Genomic DNA, 26,498 nt, shown 5'->3' with positions numbered 1-26,498 from the left:
TTTCTTTTCAAGCAAATACATATTCTGTATCTATCTAATATAAAGCATATGCCTGCACTTTGCAGTATACACGTATATAAGTCAGTGGAAAATCCTGTAAAGTTTTCCTCATAATTAGTAAGAAGCAGAATAAATATTGAAGAAGTCTAATTTAGCATTTCAGGTGAAGCATCTTTCCATTTTCTGTCAGTTAAAACACACTTTTTCCCTTAATCACTTTGGGCTTTTTTCCTATTTGAATTGAACAAATATTGCAATAAATTATAATTTCCACAGGAAACAAGTCATGAATAGAACTTTTTTTTTTTCTTTGCAGTAGTACCATAATAAACATTAAAAAAAAAAATCACTCCTAAAGGAATTCTAAATCCATAATCTAAATACTGGCTGCTCCTAAAGATAGACATTCAGTATGTCAAATAATCTGGGGGAAAGTAAAGGAGATTTGCAATGTTTGCTACATCCTGCAATCTCCTGTTCTGGTTTTTGGAAGTGATAAAAAAAATTGAAATACTACTCTTAAAAAGCATGGGATATCAGTTTCAAAAGTGCAATTCTGTAGAGAAGCATTTTTCTTCCTATTAAAAAGGAATGAAAAGGAAAATCAGGATAGAAAAAAAGGAATAAAAGGAAAGACAGCACCTCTTAGCTAAGAAATTTGAGCATAAATGGAGTGATTGATAAAAGAAACAGCATATATGTTTGACAGATCTGGAATCAGCTGTATCTTTTCTATCATGCTTCTCATCTGAAGTCTATTTTCTGTCACCTCCATTTATTTCCTGTTGTTTGTTAATCTGAAACAGTTGTTTAGTAAAAATAGATCTTGAATAAATATGGGCCTTCTGAAACCATATGTATCATTTATGCATCAAATATATGTTCTTGTTACAGAGCACTGCCTACAAACAGGAAACCTCACTATTTAAGTGAACATCCAATTAATTAAGATACTTTAGTAAACTACTTGGATTCTGCAAACAACTACTTGAGTATCATTTATTTAGCTCATTCAGCCAATGGAAAAAATTACTGTACTTTCAATTTTTCCCAAGAAATATAAGTTTTGTTGTAAAACTGAACAGCAGCTCAGAAGGAATGAATAGATAAATTAGCCCAAAGTATTTGTTTTTCTTTTTATGTTCATCTTCTGCTTGTTACTTAGCAAGAGAAAACAGGTTTGTTTTTTAAAATGCAGTTCTTTTTGAGAACCTCCTGTCCATACAGTTAGCAATTTATGCAAAGGTGAAGCAAACATGCCAATCCTACATCTAACTATAGTCAGAAAAATAAAATCAGCTACTTTTTTTTTTTCAGCTGTGAAGGTTGAAGGATAAATACCACTGGCAGCTATTCTCTACTTTTTTTCAATACTTTTTTTCCTTTTTTAATCCCGCTCCCAGCACTGTACATATTCAGCCACACAGTTCTTTCTATTGACCTCAACCTTGACCTGTGAAAACTGTCCACTTACATTTTTTTTTCCCACAAAGTAACAAATTCTGCTTCCCATCATCTCTGAGAAAAAAACAGCCTTTTAACAAACATTTTTCTAAAATTTGGTATATTATACTTTTGCTAAATTACAGCTTTGGCACCTAACTAATATAAGCTTAGGTTGTGAGTAAACTGATTATAAATGTGCATTTGCACATGACTTTCAAATACAGCATTTAAGCAAGAGGGAAAGAATATCCCCCACCCCCTGTTCTAATATGTAAATATGGATTTCTGATATATAAATACACAGTTCTGTGCCTAAATCTCAGCAAAACTATAACCCTTTAGTGTTTCATGCAAAATGACTGTTCAAAGACTATTCATTACACAATAAAATTCAGCTTAAAACAATGTAATGTCTAATGAAGCCTGTTCTAAATTTCAGTTGGAGACAAAATTCCCAGGCAAGTATTTTAAAGGGAGCTTATAGAATTTAGGTGCCCATATTTCACTAAAATGCAGTATGTGTTGAATGCCTAAATCCAACAGGCTCTTCAGAAAATCCAAGCCCCTGGGACATTATTGTAGATTACATACATACATATTATTCTGACTATATCCCCTAAGTTCACTATATACATATGTAAACCTAACATGCCTGCAAGGTAATGGAACAGTACTTTTCCACTTAAATTATTTAACATAAGTGTTGAACTTCTATTATATATCAAGCTAACAGCTAATTTTAAATTGCAATCAAGCCATTCTCTGAAAGCACTTTATTTCAGTGGAGGTTTTGCCTGTAAAAGAAATGTAAATCCCTCTAATGAAGGCAGTGTAATCTTTGAATACACAGTCAAAATGGGGGCTGGAATTTTATTCTTAATGCTAACATTGACATCTTTTGCCACTTCTGCTAGTTCTCAAGAATTTTTTGTGTGTAACTATCTCATCAGTAAAACATGTAGAACAGCATTTTCAGACCTTTCGAAGCATGCAAAGCCAAATAAAGAAGCATATCTACAGAAATACTCAGTATAAATATTAAAGTCTTCTTCAGACATTGGCTGACATCAACGAGAAGTTCCCCAGAACAGACAAATGACAGAACATGACAGAAGAGTGGAAGTCCAAAATGCAACATACAAGAAAGTCTGGGAAAATAGCCTTAGCAAGAAAATCTTCACAACTCTGCTTTCAGCAATCCGTTTCAAATTCTTTGTAACATATCACTTGTTCTTTACTGTGCCTGGCTCTCGCCTGCATGTAGTGCAGGGTGAGGGCTGGCATAACTCTCAGTATCTAGCTGCAGCAGGCTGAGATCAGGATCTCCTTGAGAATCACTCCGCTTTTACTTGACAATCTCGAGACTTTCGCATTTTACAATAACACACAGAGGCAAAGTTCACTCCTCCTCCTCTCACTAAGTATATTTGTCATTGCTATCTCTCTGAGGAAAAATTCACATCTATTAAATTATATGTTACAAATACTTTTATCCTTGCTTGTGATTCTCTGTAGTATACTTTAATTGTGTACATAATTTCATTTGGGACTTTTCTAAAGATTAAGGTACAACTTGAACTTAATATTCTCCCAAAGACAGGGTCCAGTTCTGCCAAGTTAGAGACACAAATACTATCCTACCCTTACTGTACCTTCTTTGTCCTGTGTAATATACTTCTGTGGCATACAAAATTAACGAATATTTGTACTACTCAAAGTCCTGTTCAAATGAATGGCACAAGGGCCCTATTCATTTGACTAGGACTTTGTGTATTGCAAAACCACTGCTCGAGCTAGTCACAGAACAATGCTCTAGTCATATAAGACATGGCAGCAACTATTATATTCTTACTATGGCACATCTTCTTATGCAGCAAAATACAATATTATTACAAATTATCCTTATTATGCAAAGTCCTATTAAACAAAAAGTCGCACACCTCATTCGCACTAATGGGATTTTGTATGTTAAAGATAGCATACAATAGCCTTATAAATATTACATAGAAAGAAATTGCCTATTCTGATAAAATGTAATTCTTTTGAAATGCATTTTCAAAACATTTCCTCTCATGGCCTTAAATCTTTGGCAGCTTCTTAAAAAAAAAAAAAAAAAAAAAAAAAGCCAAACAAGAAGCATAAGCAAACAAACCAAAGAAACAAATGACTGGGGTGAAAAAGCAGTCTTTGCTATGTACCTTAAAAATATCCTATGTTAAGGATATGTAAACAAATTTCCAGGGTGACATCCTGCAGAACAAGTTTGTTTGATTCATTATAAAATATGCTATGACTATGCTGACAACACAAGATGAGGTGTTTTTATACCTGCAATAGCTACTGCTGATAATAATATAAAATTGATCTGATGGAATAACTGAACGTAAGGTTTATTCACATGAGATGAGATTTCAGGAAATGGTTTCATAACAGTAAGCAGTTACTTAATTGCTAACAAATGAACTTCTGCCACGTTGGTTAAATGGCTTCATTCTACTGACCTCGGTGAGAGAAGAATCATTCCAAAAATGTTAATAAAATTGTAACAGTTAGTTTTCATGATCAGTACCAGTTATTAAAAATTCTTATCTTAGAATACATTTTCCAATAAAGATGATATTGTTATAAAGATCATTTTATGAAACAAAAAAAAAAAAATTAAACACTCTACTTTTTAGGAAGCATGGTGAGGAAACTAACACCTAGAATGTCAATTTTCAACAACTGCTTTACATCACTCTTGCAATAAAATTCCCATCTGGGCTGGCAACTTGTGTGCCAAGTTTCAAACAAATGTGATTCAAAATTGCCAGTATATTAGACTCTGAAATTCAAGTGAGATGCTAATAAAAAGAGATGGGTACTGACAATAGAGTCTCATATTCTCTTAAAAACACCTATGGCTCTGAGTGTTGTACTAATCTGTTAAGAAAATTCTCTAATTATTTGTAACTTACTTATAGTACAGCATTAGAATATAATGCTATCAAATTGTTATAAAACAAGCTAACAGGATATAGTTTGTAAGAAAAAAAACAGTTGTGCTGTATGTATGTAAAGAATGTAAAAACGTTGCTGCAGACAAAACCTTGTTATTCAGAATCCCATTAGTTACTGAAAATACCTAATATAAGTTTTGTTGATCAATACTCTCATGTAAGCTCTAAATAATGTATGATTCCAGTGGAGAAAAATGCAGCAAATCAAATATGGTGGGAGAATGATTCAAATTATGAAGAGTAGTATGACTGCTAATCCATAAATCAGAAATCAGAAAGATTGTTGTAATGTGGGAGGGCTCTATTTAATAAAGGTCATTATAACTCCTGGCTCTAGAGCTATAAGATCTAATATCCTCTCTGGTAGCTCTATGATATGCCCATGCATTACTGTTCTTGTTGACAGTCTGTTGCCTTGGAAATATTTCATTATTTCAGTTTTTCCATTTGTAGACCCTTGGCCTTGTGATATGAAGGCCACCCTATTTCATATTTTCGATTATCATTTAAGCAATCTTCTGGAGCTATTTATATAAAAGCAAGTGTTAGACAATGCATATCATCATTTATCACTGCTATGTTTAAGCTCATGCTCTAGAAAACGGGCCAAAATAAAGGTTTTTTCTCTTTCACTTTAAACCAATAGCACTCTAATATTATTATATGCTATACAAATCAATGCTGGCATATCATATGCATGACACTTCTGTCTATTTCATTTTCTTGGGTGTATATCCACACAGTTGAAAAAAGCAAAAGTGTTGCTGTAACTGTAAAATTTGCTAACACTCACAGTTTAAAAGAAAATCAAACAAATGCAAGTGTGTAACTTTTCATGTATCCTTTTAAGATCCTAAACAGGTGAAAAAAGTCTCAAAACTATTCAAGTGCCTGTTTACATCAGAGACTACTACTTTTTACATCTGTTTTGTAAGCACATTTTTGCTGCTTGAAAAAATGTAACACAATCTACCTAAACACTTGTGGTAGTGAAGACTAAAAAAACAATGTACACAAAATTAATTTAGAGGATTCTTAATCCTGAGAACTAGTTTACTGAAGCAGTAGCTAAGAGACTGCAAAACCCTTTCAGTAAGTGATATGCTCCTGTATTTCAAATGTCTTGGTTCCCACAGATGAAAGGATGTGTACAGCTAAAATAGTTACATGCAAGACTGCATGGGCACATTACACAACTTTTAATAAAATGTACATCAGTATCTGTTCATTGAAGCATTGTTCCATTTTCTCCAAAACTTTAAGGAATAAACAGACTAACATTATTTTTGCTGCAAAAAATGTCATCAACTTCTACATGCAATACTTATACCTAAACTATCCAGAGCACTGTACAGAGTGATAACAAAGTGAACCCTAGGGGCAAAAAACAACTTCTTGGACACTAGGCCAAGTTTGTGGCTATTAGTGTTCTAGGAATTTAGACTACCTTTTTCCCCTGAAATGATTACACCTCCCACTCCCTACAGGGAAAAACTACTCCGATCCAACCTTTAAAATGACAGCATCAGAGCTGAACAAGAAGATGCTATTAAAGGGCATTAAATTAAATACAGTATATCCTCCTACAACTTCAATCAGAATTTCAGACCAAGTGTTATTTAGTTCAGCTCTCAAGTGGAGCAGAATAACAAATCGCGCACTTTGATTTACCTTCTCCGAATGCCAAATGGAGACAGGTGATAAAGAAAGCACTCATGCACAGGCTATGAAGTTTCCCCTAGAAATTAATTCTATCTTCAAGATTCCTATCTCAGAGAAATTCCCAAAATGGCACACAAATATGCTTCTGCTGGAGAGATTACTGAAGCTATCCTGGCAAATACACTTAGCACTAATATAGTAACATTCTCAGAAAGAAGACAGCAGAATTGTTTGTTGTGGGGGAACAGGACTTATTCATGTGAATTGTTTTTCCAACAAAGAATTCTGCAGGAGAAAAACCTGCTGCTTTAAGTGTTATTAACACAGTAGAAACACCTTTGCAGCCACTGGAATGAAGATTTTTAAAAAAATGTTTATAGTTGCGAATGAAAATCTGCAGTTAAGTAATTGACATCTGAGGGTGCACTGTTTCCCCATTATGTGTATCTCCTAATTTTGCTACATATCAACATAGCCTTGTCAAAGTGCAACAGTTAACACTAATGCATCTAAGTCAAGCACGCTAACACGTCAGTGGTGAATATGAGATATATAGGTTTTTTTATACCACGCAGTCTGCTTTCTTAGGAAAAATGGCACAGCTACTTAGACAAAATCTGTGGGGTTTGGAAGTTGTACTAGAAACGCCGATCATTCTAAAATATGCAAGTATGAAATTAAGGCTGAAGTACTTTTGTTTAAATATTTTTCAGACTTATTTGTGCTGTGAAATATAAACCGACTAACACATGATCCAGCTACATTTAAGGGCTATGGTAAATGGTAATTTCCATTTTTCCAGCTAGCCAGGAACCTTCCTCGCCCCTCACACTCAAGTTCACTTGTAACGCTAAAGGGGGCGGGAGGGAAAGAGCCCACCCCAAACCCTCTGGCTGCTCTTCTTCTGGGCATATATCTCGTCGCAGTGTAGCAATGAAGCTTTGAATACTTTTGTAAGAATCACAAAGTAACATCACATGAACTTGTACTCTTGTCTCCTACCAGTCACTTCCAGAAAGATTCACTTTACTAGAACAAATCCGCTACGGGCAATTCGTGTCACCAGCAGAGCACATTAATCACAAGCACTCTCTCCCAACAAAAGTACATGGGGCAGGCGGCGGGCCGGGAACCAAGCGGGGAGGCAGCGCGATCACCCCCCGCCTCCCTCCCCGGACCCCGCGCACCGCCTCCCTCCGTGCCTCCCCGCCCGCCCGCGCACCGGCTCCGCTCTGCCCACCCCGGGGGCCGCGGCAGCCGCGCCCGGCACGGCGGCGGCGGGGCGGGGCGCCCGGAACGCCGGGCCTGGCGCGGCGCCCCAGGGCCGCCGAGCGGCGGGGGCCGCCCGGGGGGGCCTGCCGCCCCCGGGCACACACAAACGCACATACAAACACACACACACGCACACACATGCGCCCGCTCCACAACGCGCCCCGCCAAGCACCGGCTCCGGCAGCCGCGGCGGTGCGGCCACCGGAGCGGGGCCGCTGCTGCGCGGCTTGTTCTGACAGTGTGTCTGTGTGTGTGTCTGTGTGTGTGTGTGTGTGTGCGTGTGTGTGTGCGTGCGGCTGGCGGTGCGCACTAGGAGGAACTCACGGTGCCCGGCTGTGCGAGCAGCGGGTGCCGGCGGCAGGTCCCCCCACCCCGGCATGGCAGCCAGCCCCGGCCCCCGGCGCCGGCGGCTTGGCCCGGCCCGGCGCTGCTGCGGCGGCTGCTGCTGCTGCTGCTGCTGCAGGTTCAATAAAGAGAAAGTGTTACCGTTCTCGCCTGGAAGGATCCTGCTGAAAGCTTGGCTTGGTGGGCGCCATCTTCCTGGGATTTTTTTTTTTTTTTCTCCTCTCTCCCTTACTTTTCCCCCTCCTGATGTTGGTGTGTGTTGTGTGTCTAGCAGCAGCAGCGGCGGCAGCAATGGCCCCGGTTAGCCAGACAGGCTAAGGAAAAGTACTGAGGCCAAAGCATCGCGGGCTCCCACTCCTCCGCGCAGTCCTGGTGCAGGTTGCTTGCTCGCTTGCTTGCTAGCGCTGCTGCTGCCGCTGCCGCCGTCCATAAGCCGAGGAGCGGAGGGAGCCGGGGCCCCGCCGGCCCCAGAGACATGCCCAGCGCAGGCAGCGGCGGCGGCCGGCGGCGGCGGCGGGAAGAGCTAGCCGCGGCGCAGCCCCGGCGGGCAGCCCGGCCGCTGGCATCGCCCGGCAGGTGCGGCACACGCACACACACTCACACACACACACACACACACGCACGCACACGCACTCTCTCGCACACTCGCACACACACCCCCGCGCCCGCGGGCCGGGCTACGCGGGGTGCCAGGCCATCGGGCTAGCGGGGCGGGGGCGGGGGAGGGAAGGAGGGGTGTCAGGGATCTCCAGGCTTGACCGCTGTGAAAGTATTTCTGGGCATTTTCCAGCTGCTTTCCCAGCTCCGCTCCCGCTCTGCGTGCAGGGGACACAGCCTCTGCTGCCGGCGCAACAACGCCACTCAGTTGCAGTTTCGCACACTTTCTTCCTCTGGAGTCTGGGCTCCAGCAGCGAAGAGGAGCAGGGGGAGGCAGGGATTCTCTCTTCAACACCGCGGGCGCAGAAGCGCGGCGGGAACACACCGGGCACAGGCAGCGTGTCACCCGTGGGCTCGGGTGGGAGCAGCGGGCCGGGGGATGCGAGGGCCCTGAGACGCACGGGGCAGTAGGCGGGTGTGCCCGGAGCCAGGCCGGACGGGCCGGGCCGGGGTGAACCTGCGCATCCCCCAGACACTTCCGAGAACGCGCTCGCCCGTCCTGAGAGTGGGCATCGGGTACCAGCGAGGCAAAAAGGAAATGTGAACTTAGAGTGATGACCCGTTTTTTTGGCAAAGGGTGTAGCACTTCACGCGATTTTATTGGAGATCATGAAACTAATCATGAAGTAAAGGAGCGGGGGAAAGAAACCGCTACCTTAATCATTCCTTCCAGGACACCGAGAGAGCCCGAGCGCTGCTAGCCCGTGTAGAAGAAATTACTCGTTCGCTAAAAGCTTTTCATCTCCAAGGTAACTTTGTGGCTGTCTGCTGCTCCCTTGGAAGTACAAATGCCCGGCCTGATCCTGCTCCCTGGGAAAATCCAGCGGGCTTCCTTGGGGACAGGGGCAAGCCCCGAAGGTCGGCCGCATTTGTTCACGAGAAACGTTTCCGCGACTACTCCAAAAGTGCCGCTGCGCACGTGCGGGCTCGGCAGAGCCGCGGGACCCGGCGGGCAGCGCCGCGCTGCGCTGCGCTCCGGGCGGCGGGAGGAGCCGCGGCCGCAAGGTGGGCACCCGGGGCTGCGGGGGGGCTGCCTACACAAACTAGCAAGTGCCGCTCCCGGCCGGCAGTCCCCCGAAGGTCGGCCGCATTTGTTCACGAGAAACGTTTCCGCGACTACTCCAAAAGTTTTTTGGAGGGGGAGGGGAGGAGGCTGTGCCAAGAGCTTGTGCGAGCCGCAGGGCAGAGCCGAGGGGAAGAACTTAGCAGAACACCTGGAAGTTTGGCTGCGGGGCGCCGTCCGCGCCCCGCGGGCCGAAGGATTCCTTCCCGCAGGAGGCAGCCGGGCCGGCGTCGCTCGGCGCGGGGCCGGGGGCGCGGCCGCGGTGCGGGGCCGAAAGTTAACAGGTGTCTCCTTGGCTGTGGCAATAGAGGAAGGAGGTGTCGTGTCTGTCGTGTTTTAAGCGTTTTGAGAAAGCACGAAGAAAAATCGTTCGACGTAAACCACGCTGTTTCATCCATAATATAGAGTGAAAATTTGGAAGAAGTGCATAAATGTTTCCTCTCGTAGGAAACTGTGCGAGGCATCCAGACTGGTCTGGATTCCTGGTAGTAAAAGTACTTGAATATCTATCAAGCACTGTTTGGATTAGAGGTGTTAGTAGTTTGTCAGAGAAGTATTGCTTTTGTAACTTCTTCCTGATTACAGACTGATAGAACCGAACTATTAAACGCGAAGTACTAAAAAAATTGTATGCTGTCTTGTCTACATAATTCTGTTTAACTTAAAGTCTCCAGAGGTCTCTTTCATTTGTCTAAAAGCCAATCTGACATTTCTGACCCTTGACTTCCCCACTTCACAGACTAAACTATTGTGATTACTCCCTATACTTCCTCGTTAAAGTGTCCGTCAGTTTCCATTGTGATTTAAATATTTCATAAGCGACAAAAATCATACAGAATCCATAAAAAGGAAGAAACTTTAATCTGTTCTTTATAACTCACATTCAAGATTTTTTTTTATATGAAGGATTGGTGTGTTTGCTTGAGCAAAACAAGATCCTCCTTAGTTTCAAATATTTCTTAACTAAGAATGTCCTTAGGTATCATCAGAGCTTATTTCAGGAGTATCAGCTCCCTATTAACTCTCATTTGATAAAACCTACAAAAGTTACCATGAAACGTTTTCTATCACAGGCATCAAAACTATGGGAAGCAACACAAAAGTTGCTGAACGACAGAGCAGGCAATGGTCAGTTATCTAAATCTGCCTTCTAAACTAATTAGGTTTGAAATATTATGCTGAAACTTCCTATTTTTTTCTCTTTTACATCATAGGAATGTTTAGTTTGGACGTTTAAGATTATATAGCATTTTTTCTCGGTATTTAATTTAATGCAATAGTGGAAAGCAAGATAGTCGGGGCAGTGCCCTTTTTATTGCATCTAGAGAAATGTAAACGTTTTGTTCCGATTTCAGTAGATCTGTTGTCGTCTACTTTTTTTGAGGATTCGGCTACGAGTATAAGCTTATGATAAAGCTAACTAACAGATTCAGACTTCAGGTTTAGAAGCATTAAGAAATGTCAGGTAATTAATTAAGCTTCATGTTAGTATCAGCATATATCGATGAATTGTTAGGGCAAATGGGGAACGTCTTTAAACTTCATGATGACTTACTGCCAACTTTCTACGCTTTGCTTCCTAAAGGCGCTCTCTGTGAATTTCCTGCATTTGCATTAGAATGCATTTAGGATGAAAAAAAATAACAGTGCTGAGTATACTTAGGGTTTCGGCTATATTTCCCTGTAGTAACAGGTGACACGCTAAAACTGTTAAAACTACAATGTGGAATTGCAAGTGTGCAACCCCAAGTGAAAATTGTACTCATTCTTGGTTGAAAGAAAATTATCAATCAGCATACCATGATCAATTATCCCCCTGGCTGCCACACACTGGGATTTGCACAAGGCATTGACATTGAGAAATTCCTCTTTAGAAAGGATGAGCGGACGGGATCCCAAACTTTGCAGCAGCCAAGCTAAGATGCCAGGGTCTCACTTTTTTTCTTTCTTTCTTTTTTTTTTTTTTTTTTTTTTTTTTTTCCTATTGTTGCTTTACAGCTCATCCAGGACAAAACTAGGAGATTGTGTTTACTTCTCAGTGCATTTTAAAAGATGCTGTATTTTTAAAAAGTAAAAAAAAAAAAAAAAGAGAGAGAAAAATACACCCTCCCCTCCAACCAAGCTCTCCCCCCCCCCCCCCCCCCACAACAAAAAAAGGAAAAAAAAAAAAAAAAAAAAAAAAGGAAAACAAAGAAACACAAAAGCACAAAGAAAAAGCAAGTGAGGGAGCCTCAAGAAGAGCCGCACACCCCTCTCCCAGTCGGTGCTCACCGTTGTTGGTAGGAGGTGATGCCCTGGACGTTTTGCGGGTTGCCGTTGGCCGCGGCGCCGGCTCGCCCCATGCCCGGCGCCGCCGGCACCCCCCCGGCCGCCCCGCCGGCCGCCGCCGCCGTCACCTGCACGCTGAAATCCGGGAAGATCCTGATCATCCCCGCGGCTCAGCACCCGGCGAGTGTCGGCGAAGAGGTGCAGCAGCAGCGACTCTCCCTCCGGCGGCTGCAGCAGCAGAGCCAGGCACACTGCAATCCCATTAGTGAGTGGCGGCCACTGTGAGTGAGGACGGGCGCTTTGATGTGAGCGGCTGGGCTGAGATTGAGGAGTTTGGGGGGGCTAGGGGTAAAGGGGAGGGGGGGAAATTTACCGAATTGCAAACATGCAACGCGTGAAGATTTGGGAAGCGAAGTGGAATATCAGAGCTACCAAAAAAAAAAAAAAAAAGGTATGTCGAATACTACTGGAGCTGTAGATATAGGCGAAAAATCCAAGCTGAGGAGGGACGGGGAGGAGAGAGGGGGGCGCAATTACTTTAGCGGTGCAGTGAAAATGATGAGCAGCAAATGTTGCCTTTTTTCCCTCCTCCTTCTCGTCCCTCCACCCCCCACCCTCCACCCAAAATGCAAGTCTTAGAGGATTTCTCTGTCTCAATGAAGTAATAATAAAGGCGGCTGACCACAGTTTGGGGGGGGGGGGAAGGGGAGGAATATCCCTGCTCCCAGAGTCCTGAGGAGAAGAGGAAGAGTGGAGGATTGTTGCAGCACAAGTTCTCGCTCTTGGTAACTTGCTTTTGCTCTCCTAGAGGCACCCCGCAGCCCCCCTCCGTCTCTTTTCTTTCTCTCTATGAAGGGACGGTTTTCACAAGCGAGGAAATGCGCCGCTTTTGTGCAAAGGCAGAGTTTGTTCCTTATTCTAGGGAGCTGACTCTCCTCCCCTCCTAGTGTGCAGCAATGTTATTGCGAGTCAAACTTGTAAGGTGTGCGCTGTCTATGCACGCACTGATCCCTATTGCTGCTCCAACATATCAATTATAGGACGGAGCGCTGCGCAGAGCCCCCTGGCAGAGCTGCCCTCGGGGCGCGGCACGCACGGCAGGGCCAGCGGCGCGGAGGGGCCCGGCTTCCGCCGCCCCGCGGGCCGCAACTCCACGGCGCCTTTGTGCCACCCGGGGCGGCGCGCAGCCCCCCGCCTCGCTCGGCCGGGTTTGCCCTCATCCACCTCCGCCGAGCGCTTATCCCTGGACGTGGCGCTGCGCGGCTCCAGCAGCCCGCCGGCACCGCGCCCCTGCCCGGCCGCCCGGCACCGAGCGCGCCCGGCCGCGGTGCTGCGCGGGGCGGGCGCCGGGAAGGAAGCGCGGAAAGTTGGGCGTTAGCGCGGGTCGGCGGCGGAACCGCCTCGGTCTTGCCCAGCTGGCTGCCTCGCCGTGCTTCGGCCTTGGGGTGGGCAGCCTCGGTGGAGGGGACACGGAGACCCCAGCCCTCCTCGCCATGGTGCTCGGCGAGTGCTGCGCGGGCTGCTCCCGCCTCCCGCAGCTGCAGCGGGAGACGAGGGGCGAGGATCCCGTCCCGGAGGGAGCCCGGCGGCTGTGCCCAGTCAGAGGCAGCGAGGGAACGGCAGAAAAACTCCCTCCTGCAGGAGGGTCCCACCAGATCGCCTCACTTCTGGGGGCGCCTCTGAAACCACGGACCTGGAGCCCCAAGCTGCTGATTGCTGGAGCTAAAAAGCGTGGTGCTTGTGCAGAGCTGGACTCTTCCCCAGCCCACTGAGTGGACAGCTAGAGCAGAAAGTAACACTGCACCTTACACAAATAGCAGCCGTGCTGCTAACTCGTTTCTGAGGAAACCGAGGCTCATACCAAGAGGAGCTGCATGGGACAGAACGCAGGTAGTAGCACTCCAGAATATGTGTAGTGTTGGAAAGGCTATGGCAGCATCTCAGAAATGGGCAGAGGTCCCAGGCTGTCCCCTCGCTCCAAAGGCGTTGCGACCTTCCGTGAATCAAAGCAGTCACCTGGGCCAGTCTCCCCTTTCCCCATGCAACTGTGTGCCTTTTAGAGTCAAAGCTTGGCTCCCAATCTAAAAATATCCTCTCATCTTGACTTTTCTTCCCGTTGCTGTTTCAAAGCAAATTAAGACACACCAACTTTATGTTAAAACAGAGACTGCATTCAAATCCTTTGTATTAAATAGCATCTGTGTTTGCATTCTGTTTTAATACAAAATACTTTGGATTGCAGCTAATACCAGGAGATATGAAACTGGTTAGTCCCCACATGTTGCACATAAAAAGAATTCATAATGAGCATCTGTGGGATGTGGAATGGATCCCATGAGTTAGCTGAAGACCTCATAACGTAAGAGCTGAGAAGCCTAAGTGAATTATGACTCTCTTTCCTCGCAAGTAGGATTAATTTTCTATCCCACTTATATTCATTATCTATCCTGTTTATACTATAGGGACATCAATTGTTTGAGTGTTAAATATGAAGACTTTACAGAAACGTGTAGGTTAGATAGCTTGCAGAGAAGAGGGGGGTTGTTACTGCTAGGAAAACTGTTATTCAAACTCCATGTTTAAGGACCAATATTAGATAAAGCTGCTCACTTTTTTAAAGGGCTGCAAATTCTGTGCCTTTCTCCTACAACATATTTAAAATGTAAGGTTTACAAAGTACTCTCCATCTGCCTGTGGCCCTCCCAGTGATGTCAATAGGAATTTTGCATGCAGATGAAGGCTCCTATATGGCCTTTAGAGAGCAGGTCAATAAATGGCTGGAGGAATAATTAAAGACTTCTGAGCTGCTCCTTTCCTTTTTCTTACATTATAGTACAAGACTGGCATGAATATAGGCTGGGCTACCACTCTAATTGGCTATGGAATAACACTGAAAGGAATTTAAATGTGGGCAGTAGCCATTTTCCAAATGATCACTCCATTACAGTAGTTTTGTCTGTCAATGTATGGCCAGGCAGTAGAGTGGATGTAATCATGTCGAAGTGCCCATCCATTGATTGTCACTCTTTGCTCTACATTGGCAACTCTAAGCAGATTTTCACATTTCAAAGAGGCAGCCAGGATGGAGAGCCTGCCTTTAGCCAAGCTTGCTTCAGGTTAGTCTTGAAAGTCACTGCTTTTCATCCATATAAGCAGAGCCAGGATCTCTCGATATTTAATAAGATCTTTTGTGAGTATTGGTTAATATCTTAAGTGTTAATATAACTAAAAGTTCAGTCTTGATAACTTTGCTTGCGCAAGTAGACCCACTAAGTCACTGGAAGTACTGACAAATAGTTTTGTATGTTAGAAGACGAGCAGGATTCAAAGGTAGGTTTGTGAATGTCTAGAATACAGAAGCATTTTCTTTGCCGTAGCTCTTAAAAGACGCCAAATAAAAACCATTATCTCATATTTGAAGAAAACTCCATTTTGATTGCTTGTATTTTTTGTTCCCCCTGAATTAATCACAATGGTAAAATCCAGTAGGAATTTCTGAGACTTTATACACCGATGAAAATATCCATCATCAAGCTTATGCTCTGTGCCTTATTAAATAGTGTGGACCCAATTTGCCACATATTTCACCAGTGCTACAACATACCATGATGGATTTAACTTAATTTGCTGCAGCATGGTAGCATAAATGAGATGAGAATAAACCCCAATATTTTTAATTTACTTTATTTCTCATTTTGGTCAAATTATTGACAGCTTCTGGTGTCCAAGTGACATAGTTTTTGTCTCAATATCGTATACTATTGCAAGATATGCAGCAAGTTGCTTTAGTATTGATTAAGCAAAGAAATATTTTAATAGAGTAACTGCTGTTTCTGTGTGCAGTAGACCTTCCTCTCAGGCAAAAACATAGCAAAAATAAAAATTAAAACCACATGACAATATGTAATACAATAACATTTAATGTTTATGTTTTTCATATACCTCTCTATCACAGTTATATATTATATCTTTATTCGCATTGTCGGTATACTACTGTTCCTTTCACAGGTGAAAAAATATCTCTTCTCTGGAAATTCATTTCCATTTACTTAAAGTTAAATGGTTTGACTTTGAATTTTCATTATCTGCTGTTCGAAGGAGCCTGTGACAGGTATGAGAGAGAATGCTACAAAGCTTCATTGTATCATCTAATTTTTGCTTCACTTTAGTCAGATATCATTTAGGTAGAGAATAAAATAGTATACATAGAACAGGATAAGATAGAACAAAACAGAACAGAAATAAAATGAAAATAGGATATATAATGAATTACAGTAGAAAAATGCCTTTATCTTGAAGTGATTTTTTTTTTTTAGTTATACTGATTCCTCACTAGTGAGAAAATTGAACTAATTTTATATAAAAGGAATATGTCATAACAGGATATGGCATTTATCTTCCTGAGATAGGGGTGACCTCATCATTCACAAGTGGTGTAGCTATGAATGAGTAATCAGCCTCCCCACCCATTAAGTGTAGATAAAGTCCACATCTTCTGTCTAAGTATTAAATATTCGATTTATTATTTTACAACTCACCATCTCTACAAGTGTTCACTGACTGAGGCTTCGGTTGCTGCTGCCAGTATGTATTGTCAGTGGGAAGCAGAAGAAGCTCCTCAAAAGGTGCCCTGTATAATAGGGAATGAAAGATGAGAAGGAAAATGAAAATAACAGATGAGAAGAAAACAAGAGAAAATGGACCTGCAGGAAAAAAAATATGGGCAGAACAGGGATAAGGAAATTCTTTGACTGACCTATAGTTTTGTTGTCTGTAATATTCCAAGAGCTTTATAACATACAAGCAGTAAAAATATTTTTCATATTAATACCTCACATATATCAGCTACCTCCTATCTCAAGTTATATTGCTCAAGTTATTCCCAGAAGAATTTATATATGTATAATGTGAGAGAAATATATAGTTAGGAAAAAAATTCTTTTTACTATTTATCAGCAGTGCACATTAGGGAAGAGCCACAGTTAAAAAAATGCAGTTTATTTCTAGAACTATATAAGATAACATAATTTTCTCTTTCAAATGATGTCACGTGCTGCATTTTGTTTTCATTCCTTTGTAAAAGCAACGAGTGCAGTTTAAAGAAAATATTCCAAATTTAATTTTAAATCCAAAAGAACTGTCTGTTCCTCTGTTTTGAAGAAAAAGCTCTAAATAGAACATGAAGTCAGGAAAAAGATCATTACAACTTAAATAAGAGTACTCAAATATTTTCCATCTTCACCATTTCTTGATATGTACTCATGGTTGGAAGAGTGGATAAGGGAAATGTCTTTTCTGAAAGGTTTTGCTAGGACTGAAGGACAAGCTTATGGTAGCACCTTCCCCCCCGCCACCCCCGCATTCAAAAAAAAAAAAAAAAAAAAAAACAAAAAAAACAGGCAGAGAGTAAGATAGAAGAATAGTGCCTGAGGAACACAGCATCACTATCGAAATCATAAAAGATGCATAAGGACATCAGTGGGAGAAGTAGAAAAACTATTAGAAGGATGCCCTCCAGGGCTATCCCGATGGCTCAGCGATTAGTGCCCTGCGCTGCCGGCGGGAGAACGCGGGCAAGGGCTGGGGCTGATCCGAGCAGCCCCTTCATTGGTGCTGGCAGCAGCTGAGAGCAGTGGAGAAAGGCTGATACATCGCTCACACGCCCAAAAGTGTGTACCCAGGCTGTGCTTGGACCGCTGAAGCTGCCTCAGGAAGGAGTATCATGTCTTCCCAATCATCAGGTTTTTTTATTGTATTCTCTGTGGGAAAGCAAAGGAGCACTTCTGGCCCACCGTGTAATGACAAAGGACAGGTCACCTTCCAAAGCTGGAGCATCAGTGTTACAGTCAATTTCCTGTACGTTGCTCTGGCCTTAAATTTTAGTGAGTGAGTTTTCCCTCAGCACCAGAGGTTTTCTGCAGTGTTGATCACCCACAAATTTTATAGCATCTCAAGCAGATTGAGAGGTAGTCAGCTCATTTTTTCAGACTCTACCTGCTTCTGCAGATCTGTGATGTTCCTCCAGGCAGTTTTAGCACCTATGTTTTCATTTCCCAACTCTTCAAGATCAGTCTTATGCCTCCAAAGTAATTTGCTACTTCACTGACATCAAATTAGGACTATGGAGACCACAACTAAATTTTACTGCTTCCACCTCCTCAAAAACCCCATTCATGCCACACAGCCTGATAAGAAGCCTTATTGGAAAAAGTGGAAAAACAAATCAAGTAGATGTTTTTTACCTCCTGTGCTTCTAAGAAATGCCATCATATTATCCTGTGTTCTCACCACATTCAGATTTTTGGTCCTGTTCATCCATAAGATAAGTGAAACTTTTAAAAACACAGACCTAGTCAAGACACTTTTTTTCTTTTACCTATGTGCTTACATTTATTTGTAGCCTCTGTCAGTGCTCCTAAACAAAATAATTTGCAGAAGCACCTATTAGTGTGTCCTGGAAAATCAGGATCAAAAGGCAGCTCAAGTATTTTGACTGCACTTAGAGGAGGATTCTTACTCCTTCCCTTACTAGGTGGCCAGTCTCTTCATATTCAGAAGGAATGGAAACCAAACCTGCTCTCTTTCTCCTAATTATTTTCTGATTAACAAATCCAAGTTAATGATACATACAGCAAAGAAAGCATTGAGCTTTCACTTAGTGTTGTTTCAGACAAGCCTAGTACAGTCCAACGTAGCCTTTCTTCTTTGGTGGCAACTCTTAGTGCTCTGCTGAGTCATGCAGCAGTGAACATTGAACAAAAATATTCCCATGCCCGCGCCTTATCTCCTACTGTCCAAATTGCATCCAGTGCAGTTTAAAGCTGTGCTAAGTCCTCAAAGACATGTTTCTCCATTGCTGGTGTGGTGGGACATTTTCTGGTTTATTAGAGCATTATTTTTCCACTCATTGAAGGCAGTGCATTGTGGTGCTGTGTAGCACTCCCAGGTGGGGACCCACGTACATCTGTGGCTCTGCTAACAGTCTCTGAAACTTCAAGCATACATAAGAACCAGAAATAATACTTTGATCTTTGTGTTTTTTCCAAAAATAATTAAAACTTATAAGGATGTATATATGTATCAAGAACTTGAATGCAGACTAGCCTGTTTGAAAATGCATCTTTTTGCAGGCATAGCAATCTCTAACGGAGTCCCATTCTTATTTATAACCATTTATTATTCTGCAGTTTCAGTTCACCCTATGAAGATGATTGTCCAAATTTTTTCGTTCCTTTTTACCTTAATTCAAGCATCAATCATACTCAGAGGTGGTCTTCAAAATTTAAGCGTATATTTGACCTTACTCTTTAAATTTCAAATTTCTCTTGGGTAAAAACCAACAAAACCTTCCTAGTATTTTTATACGGTCTATCAGAAACCTTAAAGAGGAAGCTTTATTCCCTTCAAAGATAGATTCCCTCCATCCACATTATTTGCACTTCTATTGTTGCTATCCATATTATAATAACTATTGAAAAGAACTACCAATGTTACATGCAGCACCTGAGAAGGGTCCTTACATTTCACACTTCAGAATTCTTTGCTTGGGGACTTAATTTTGACAAAACTGGAAAACAACTGGTTAGAAGACATCTCAGTCTACTGCTAGACCTTTATTTTGATTTTCTTTTTCAAAGGTAGGGTAGCCTACCAACTGGCCATAAATTGTACCAAATTTGGAATGTGTTGAGTTAGTTTCTTTTTTTCTTCTTTGATTGTAAGTATTCTCATCACCTCAAAGTGTATTTTCATTATCAGAAAGCAGTCTAGACTGTAGTTTGTATCTAAATAAAGTTGAATGGTCCATTTGTTTAAAATTGCTCAGGAAGGCTACCTAACATTCTTGGCTCTTCACTCCCAGTGTATCCTCTTATCTCATTTTTACATGAATGAGTGGACAACATAAACAACATCTTTGTGACTTTTAAGACTCAAACAAAATGAGGTATTGGCAACATATTGGATGGAGCACTTCTGGACACTCTGAAAGAAACTGTGATTTTCTCATTGTCAACATGTGTTTTAGGTATTACAGAATTAAGCCACTATTCTCTTCATTACACATTTGAGGCAACATATATTTGGCTATAGAGTATCTATGATCTGGGTATATATAGAGGTCTATTGGAAGAAAATGATAATTTATCTTAGTTTAAAATTCATTAAAATTTCACTTAGTTTAGAATTAATTTTTTATTTTTCACCCAATATGGGGCAAAATATATTTTACTAGTACCTCAATAGGACAGGTTGGTGAAAATTATTACTTCCTGGTGGTATGGCCTATTTCTTCTCCATACATATGGCAGAGGGAAAAGCAAAAGGAGCTCCTCCAGCAAACTGCCTTTTTTTTTTTTTTTTAAATGTGTTCATTTCAGCAAAAAACCTCCTACAGATTTTCAAGAGTATTTAATTTAGTATAGGTTTTTAGTATGGGACAAGAATATGAGAGTGTCCATACAAGCAGGTATTATAACAACAGCAACAACTCCTGTGCAATGTCAGAGTTTATTTATAGTTGCAACATGTAATAATCACTATATATTTCTTCCCTTAATTTACCTAAGTCAATTTTTCCTAAAGTGATTAAACCATATGGAGATAAAAGCTATCATACAGGTAGAGGTAAAATTTGAAAATTTTGGTCATATAGCAGTAATTCTTCTAAGATTTAAATGCAACCACTAATTCATTAAAAAGTTACAATTTGTGTTGAATAATGTTGCTAACAGTCCATGCTATTTTCTGTGCTGTCAATTCAATAACAACTTGTCTATATGCCAATCAAGCACAGTGGCTAATTTTATCTAGAATATACTCTAACCTGTTACTTTTTCTTAGGCTAAGCTTTTAATTCTAATCAGTTTTAGTCAACTGTTTTCAGCTTAAATTAATAAATACAGAGGATGAAAATCTGCATAATAAAGAATATATTCTATGCAAAAATGTCTTGAATTAATAAAATTATTAAAGCTGATATATCAAATATCTGAAGAAGAAAAAAAAAGTTAAGATTTTTCTTGAACTCATTGTACACTTTACACTTTTTATGGTATGCATTAATAATACTTCAAAACAATGCAAAGATGAGAAGAAGAATGTTTCCATTTAAATAGCAACAGTGTTCTTTAACAATATTCTTATGAATCCTTGCTACTTCCACTAACACTGCTCTTTTACATTTGCTTTTTAGGTGAAGAAGAGTCTGTGACTGGGAATAATGCAAAATAATTTGACTTTTGAGAGACTCTAAACTCTGCAGACCATTGTTATAACAGATGATGCTTGACATTGCCAATCATTCTGTCTTCCTTTTACTTGTAAGTCCTGATATCAGTTGGAGACTGTGCACATGCATTCATATGGTGCTGTTTGGTTTGTGGATCACACATGTCTGGAGTTAATTTATTTAATGTATCGACTTTAAAATATCTGCTGTCTTCACTGTTAGTTAGAAAGATCTTTAAAACCTGAATGAATAACCCTTAATATCGCTTTCAATGAAAACCAGCATTTGGGGGAAAAGAGAAAAGAAAAATAAAGCATACTTTATACATGCTATGTACATGCTAATTTGAATATACCTTTATAAGTGCCAAACAATATTTCTCCAAGTAGGAACTTTATTTTTATATTGTTGATTATATCATACCCACATTATCCCATAATTTTAAAAATAACATCATTTTGCAAGCAGACACCTAGTGATTTGTTATTAGGTCCAGTTATGATGCTGCAAGGTGATAAATTAATACTAACCTTTCAAAAGTATTCCAGGATCGAATCCTCCCTATCACATACAGGTAGAATTTGAATTTGACTAGAATTTGACTCTCCTGTTAACTTGGAATGTTAGACCACTGGTTTTCATGCACAAGTATTCAGAAGTCTAGTCAATCCAGAATGGAGACCATTATTGAAGATACAGTCCTTGTTTGGAAAGTAAAACTGGGGATTTGCTGAGGCTGCAGGCTGTGAGAACAGGGGAGCCAAAGATGAGTCAATGCCTTTTCCCACCACCAAGTACTAAAGTTAACGTGCATTTGAATCTCTATTTCTTTGTACAGAATGGCTGTAAATGTTCTCTTGTGGAGGAATTGCTCAGTCTAAAGATGATTGTAGTTACACAGTCATTCAAGTGAATTAATGCAGGGAAGCAAAGAGGACACACTCCATCACTAATGGACACAAGCCCTATGCAGTGGCTGACTGATTGCTGGCTGCTCTGGTGTCCCAGCCTGGATACCAGCAACAGTGTCTGCTTTGGATAGCAGCACTGGGTGCCTTCCTAACAGCTAATTATTTCTGCACAGTGACAGTATGATGTTGATTAAAAATATATATTAATATATATGGTATATTATACCTATAAATATATCTTGCCTGATTTATTTGGTCTGAGCTCATCTATAAATTGTCTGGCTTCTGAAGGAAAATGGCAAAATTGTTGCATTTAGAGGGATAGATTTCAAGTTAAATCAGAGGTTAGAACAAAAAAGTCCAAATGAATAACAAACTCCCAAGAGCTCAAACAAAGCAAATTTTAATACATGAATATCAGAAGGCATGTGTATGTCTTGAGCAGAGAACAAACCTAAGATATGGATGGATGGGAAAAAAAAGGTCAGGTGATACTTTCCCTCTGGAAAAAACAAGAATAAGAAGAGCATTCTAGTACAGCATAGTGGTTAGATTCTCAATAGGTCTGATTCAGTCATGACCTTGAGTAATGGAGATGCAGTCTATTTCAAACAAGGAAGCAAAAGCAAACATACCCCCCATCTGTCAACTATCTCCATTTTTAGTTTAATTTCGAGGAAGAAATTAAAGAAATCCTGCATTTTCCTAAAAGTTAAACCGAACAAAAAATCCAACCAACCAGCTATCAAAAAAAAAAAAATCAAAAAACAAAGAACCCAAAAAGTGCAAAATGAAACAAAAGCAAAACAGAAAAAGAACTCCACACAAAACTAAGTATCATCAAAAAAACCCTAAAAACAAGATTCTCAAAATACATACTTATATGGCATTGACCCTTTCATATGGCTTTCATGAAGGTTAAGGAGGAATGCTAATCCATTTGGTTTTAATATGTCATTCTGGGTTTTTCATTTTTCCCTATATCCCGCAAAAAAAAATTTATAGGAGAGTACTAGAAAAAACTTTGGAAGATGCTTTTTTCTTTCCTATGAGGTAATATTCAGTACTGCTTATCAGTAAGTCAACGACAATCACAGGAAACAAGTTCTCCCTGAAGTATATTGATGTTTGCTTTTGCCTTTATTATGTGTTTGCATTCAGTCTTGAAAGTATGATAGTGGAACGAGTGGCCTGGTGCTGTTCAAAATGACTATTAAAGTGAATCAAGAGTATTTTTTAATAGTGTTTCACTGGAACCAATGGGCCAATATTATCAAAAGTGAGTCTCATTGGAGTTGTGGAGACCAATTTTTTTATGTAAAGTCACTGAAGTCAAAGGTAAGAGGCTACAGAAAGTTAACCCCACACAGTGCAATTACATTCAATGTAGCCTCATCTTGTGGCAAATAAACCACTTTATTAAGTACAAGATTGGTGTGTCGCTTTCACACAATATATTAAAAAACCCACCAGGGTAGTGTCGCAGAGGATGCTGAGGTAACTAGTGCAGCTAGGCTTTTAGGATAATTGCACAATACCACTTAATAGCACAGATCACATACTACTACAGCATGCTTTCAAGAGAAAAATGTTAGGCAAGATATCCCATATCCTATACCCTTTGAACAGTGCCTCAAGCTCTTGCTTTTGCTGGATAGTCATGAGAATCAGGCTGAAGGACTCTGATGTCTCATCCAGAGGGTGGCAATTTAAAAAGACACATTCACTGCCCCCTCTCTGAAAATGAAAGAAATGAGAGAAAAACTACCTTCACTTTAGTGAAGATTTAGAGGGTTTGCCACATTTGATTAATGGAGAATAAATGTAGCTACTTATCAGGAAAAGCAATCTTCAATTTTTTTTAAACTAAAACAAGTTTAAAAGTTAATCGCTATTAACTTCCAAAACGTTCAGAGGAACTTATGTAATACCAGCAGATGCACAACTAGATCCTGTTATGTTTTGTATGAGTCCAAAATGAGAGACATCCTTTCCTTTACCATTCCATGGATTCTGTCATTCCACAAACACCACTGTATAATCACATTACAGTAGAAAACTGTGTCAATGGAAAAATATACAAAAGCATGGATCAGATACATGAAGGTAAGTATAGAGTTCAAAGTGATTACTTATTTTATAATTGATGTGCAGTTTTAGGTTTCGGGTTTTTTTTCTCCACAAATCTAAAATATTCTCTATGCTCTAGATCTATTTCCTATGAATTAAATATTATAATACACACTCTTTTAGTACAAGTACAGCAATTCCAAGTTTCACTGGATGCTTAAGTCTTTATATCCATTAATGTCTTTGCAGCTCAGAATAATTCTGTAACTGTGAAACCCCTGGAGTGAAAGTGCTACTTAACGTGTCATCAACACTGGGACAAAGGACATAAGCCAACTTCGATCTGTATAGGGTAACAAAAGTTAAACTATGTGCAATATAGGACTTAAAAAGTCTAAATCAGATTGTGGATTAAGTCTCAAATCTATCCTCCCAAACTCCAGGTGGGCAGTGATGAGAAAGAATATTTAGCATTTTGCTGCTTCAATCTCCTTCAATTCTAATAGGTGATTTTGCTCATTCTGCCTTAGCTGCTGGAAGCAAATCAGATATCTCAGTACTGAAGGCATTTCTGTAACTTGAAAGTCACACCAGCACAGAGCATGCTTTTCAGGTCCACTTGGAAGTGTTGGCTGCTGACCAGCTACACGGGTACAATACTCTGCTACACTGCTCGCACCGATGCCAGCTCCCTTTTACTGCCAGCTCTCCACAAAGGTTGTGAAGAATTTTTATCTGCTCTTGCTTGGCCTTGTGATGCAGATTCACAGAAACAGGTAGTTGCAAGGAAATGTCATGCTTTTTTTTCTTAAACATTCCCTTAGATTGTTTTCCTCATAAAATTGGTCATTTAAAACTTCTTCTGTCTTAAAAAAGAAAATCACCCTAACCTATATTATATATTTGGAGATATTCTTAAAAAAACTCTCTTAGCGGAGTGACATGGAGTTACTGAAATATGTGGTGATGAAAAATTATTTTGGGAAAGCATCACAGTCAATCTTGGGCAGGTCACTGAAAACTGGCTTAATATTTCTGGCCAAGGAGAGATCCGTGTGTTAGCAGCTGTGCTCACTTCTTCCTTGGAGAACATAAAGGGAGGACAAGTCACAGCCCCAATACTTTCTGAAGGATTAACGTTACTGAAAAAAAATAATGAAAAATATGTTTTGACAGTTTAGTACCTTTTGAAAAAATAATTGAAGTTAGAAAGTTAGATGCCAAGATCAGTCAAATCAATGTGACATGAAATGGCAGAGACTATAAACCCTAAAAAGAAAAATCTTTTATGGTAACTTTATCACAGTGTTCATCATAGAAGGGCATATATATAATTATGTATGCATGGTAGAACCCCTGTAAAGTAATAACTTTTAATGAATAGCCCTGTTAAAATAATACATTTCTGGGCACCAAACCAAATATGTACAGGAATACAGTGCAAACCTTCTGAATGATAAAGCAGGAAACTAAAAAAGAAAATAAAGAAAACTAACAAAAAGAACATTTAGTAGGAAATTGGACTGATAGGCCTGCTTATATTAATAGCTGTACATATTTTCATGAAATCAAAATAAATTTGATAAAAGAGACTTTTGAAATTACTATGTGCTGGACAAATATTGTTTAATAAAAGATTTTTGCCTAAGAGGGTTGATTCTAACTTCATCTCTTTTGCTGATTTCAAAAGAATTATACCAGGAATGCATCATTTCCTTTTAGAGTATTTGTTTCATGGTAGTCATATGTTTTATTAGGACAGCACTGCACACTGTTTGACAGAAAACCAGTCTCTGATCAGCAAACCTTTTTCTACTTAAAAAGCTTTACCTCATGGAGTGCTTAGATCCAGGTTCTTAAATAGTTTTATCTACCCAACTCTTTTATAAAATAAAAAAGTGATACTACCTAAGTTTTAGATCATCAGTGATACTTGATTTTCTGAACTTACAGTGAGTGCCAAGGTCATCAAGCCTCAGTAGGCAGCCAGCATATCGATGCTTCAGACATATGCTGTCATTCTCACTCAACATTCAGCCTTTTCCCCTGAATTTGGGAGCCAGAGCTGCTGACTACATGTAGCCTGAGAAAGATGGGAGCAGAGCGCATGAATGTTTGTTTAGTTTTGCATAAGAAATTGACTCATGGGGAGGATCTGAACTTTGAAGGACCATGTCAACCAGTGTTTGACTTCCCTGAGCAACAGGGTGCCAATGTACGAGACCCTCAGGAATGTGATTAGCTTATTAAGACTTCCATTAAGATTATATCTTCCAGAACTCCAGTTCTGAGATCAGATCAATTTGTTGCTGAAATTCATTCTCATTTTAAAAGGGAAGGAGACAATGCCTCTAGGAGAGGGGGAGGTGACCCACCTAGCGAGCAACATACTTCTGAATGACAAAAAAGTCTTAAAACAGAAAATTTCTCAAAAAAACCAGGAAAATTAAATTTGTAGAATGGATAGCAAGGTGTAAGAAAGAAAGAGTAGTACCAAACACTACAGAACATGAAAACATCATAGTGAATTAATTTTCTAAATTATATTTTGGAGGTTAAGTATTTCTTGATTTGAT

General features: G+C 40.5%; 1 protein-coding gene across 1 annotated transcript in view; it reads right to left on the bottom strand.

The window, feature by feature from the left end:
- Nucleotides 1–8,280, bottom strand: part of NPAS3 (neuronal PAS domain protein 3) — a 595,500-nt gene extending 587,220 nt beyond the window's left edge. The window contains exon 1 of the mRNA XM_041484137.1: nucleotides 7,866–8,280. Within this exon, the coding sequence (XP_041340071.1) occupies nucleotides 7,866–7,915 (50 nt within the window). The 5' untranslated portion in view covers nucleotides 7,916–8,280. The remainder of the gene's footprint in view (nucleotides 1–7,865) is intronic.
- Nucleotides 8,281–26,498: the final 18,218 nt, after the last annotated feature.

This window comes from Pyrgilauda ruficollis, unplaced genomic scaffold, assembly GCF_017590135.1.
Source record: "Pyrgilauda ruficollis isolate IOZ18807 unplaced genomic scaffold, ASM1759013v1 scaffold63, whole genome shotgun sequence".
NCBI classification, from domain to species: domain Eukaryota; kingdom Metazoa; phylum Chordata; class Aves; order Passeriformes; family Passeridae; genus Pyrgilauda; species Pyrgilauda ruficollis.
The sequence above is the reverse complement of the archived record's forward strand: the minus strand, read 5'-3'. Positions and strand labels throughout refer to the sequence as shown.